Genomic DNA, 1,920 nt, shown 5'->3' on the forward strand with positions numbered 1-1,920 from the left:
GGGAGTGGTTCCGGAGAGGGCAGGAAGGAAGTAGATGTGCGGGAGGTTGAAGAAAAGACTGGGGCCGTTGATTTTGCATCCCAAGTTGACTGACGTCCAGCCACTCCCAAAAAAAACACGTGGTTGATTAGTTTGGCAGACATGCATGTGAAGAATTGAGCAAGATGCGCTCTCTCTCTCTGTGTGTCTTTTTTTAAGGAGGAAGACCTCCGGCCTCTGCATCTGGCCGATGCATGCAGCCACTTTATTAGTTATTCACAAAAGACCTTATAAACGAATACATCAGTAAGTCTGAAGCCATCGTCTACGCAACATCTGTCTTTATTCATGTCCAGTTGATGAAGGAATGCTGATAATCCAGGGCCTAATATCACAGACCTCGCAGCTAAGCCTAACATCTATGACCTGAGGCATGTAAGTAATTTCCATAGTGGCATCATCATGGCATTGCCATTGCCATTGCCAATTGCCATGCGTGCGTATTTGTGATGAGTGGTGGAGGTAAGAGTGGGTGACTTTTGGCGCCATGGAGATTGCAACACATTTTGATGTACTATCAAAGGTCAAAGTAAACTGTGGATGGATGGATGGGTACATGAGACATTTACAACTACTCCCCGGAACCAGGCAGTTTCATTCATTCATTCAGCACGTGCGGCTAGGCTAAGATATGCCAAGGCCAAGCCAACACACAACACAACCGTACGTACGTTAGGCTGACATGATGGATAGATGGATGGATGGTAGGGTACGTACGTTAGGCTGACATGATGGATAGATGGATGGATGGTAGGCACTGACCCACCAGACCGGACGCTTCTGCTACTACGTACTTGCTAACGCACACTAGTAGTCAATTCAAACTAAGATGAAAGAACCAAGCTGGGGTACCTTCACGCGTGAAGGCCTCAAGGGATCGACCCAAGCAAGCAAGCAGGAGGACGGACGTACCGTAGCGGCGGCGGAGAGGTCGTGGTCGTGGTCGTGGAGATGATGGTGGTTGGGGCGCAGGCCGAGGCCGGTGCTGCTCTGCGCGGCGGCGGCCAGAACGACGGCGGCCGCGTTCACCGTGTGCAGGCTGCTGCTGCTGCTGTCCTCCCCTGCCGCTGCCCTTGCCCTTGCCTGCTGCTGCATCCTAGCTATCTATCTACCTACCTAATCTTGTCTGTGGTGGATGGATCTGTATGGGTAGGGACCAACTAAGTATATAGCTAATCAATTTGTCATGCACGCATGGCAACAGAGGCCTGCTCAAGGAGGAGGAGGAGCAGGAGCAGGAGGAAGAAGAAGAAGAAGAAGAGCCTGCTAGCTATTGACAATGAAGTTAGTAAAGTAGCTCCCTCACCTCGCCTAAATGGTGAAGAAAGAAAGGAAAAGATATATATAAAGAGATGAAGCAAGGTGGAAGGAACGCGTTCTCTTCTTCTTCTTCTTCTTTCTCGTCCCCATTTCGACGTGTGGAGCGGGGCAGCCATCGCCATCGCCATCGACGGAGACAGAGACGGTTTGTTTGATCGAGTCAATCAATTGGCAAAGGTAGAAGGAGCCAAGCGCGCACGCTCGTGCACCATGACAATGACGCACCCTCACGCATATCGCTTATCTATATCTATCTCACGCACCATCCACTACTACTATGCATTGCCCTGTCTAGTCTATGTATCTATGCTTCCAACCCACTCCTCATGTCTCATGTGCTCCCAAAAATTAACACAACAGCCGGCCTGCACCACAAATCCCAAAACACTAGTACCATCCTTCACTACTGCACTTGGGGCATCTCCAATGCCGACTCTTAAACCGCCCACATATGTCGGGACAACTTCAAGATGGGCTATGAGGGCATCTTCAATACAAGCCCTTCAAATGTACATCGTAAAAATGTCCGTCGACACATCCAAGACATGTCCGCGGACAAGA

At 49.9% G+C, this 1,920-nt stretch overlaps 1 protein-coding gene across 1 annotated transcript in view; it reads right to left on the reverse strand.

The window, feature by feature from the left end:
- LOC123087432 (uncharacterized) overlaps positions 1 to 1,371 on the reverse strand; it is a 2,964-nt gene extending 1,593 nt beyond the window's left edge. The window contains exon 1 of the mRNA XM_044509436.1: positions 952 to 1,371. Coding sequence (XP_044365371.1) covers positions 952 to 1,134 — 183 coding nt within the window. The 5' untranslated portion in view covers positions 1,135 to 1,371. The remainder of the gene's footprint in view (positions 1 to 951) is intronic.
- Between the last annotated feature and the right edge of the window lie 549 nt (positions 1,372 to 1,920).

Source organism: Triticum aestivum, chromosome 4A (genome assembly GCF_018294505.1).
Source record: "Triticum aestivum cultivar Chinese Spring chromosome 4A, IWGSC CS RefSeq v2.1, whole genome shotgun sequence".
In the NCBI taxonomy this organism is placed as follows: Eukaryota; Viridiplantae; Streptophyta; class Magnoliopsida; order Poales; family Poaceae; genus Triticum; species Triticum aestivum.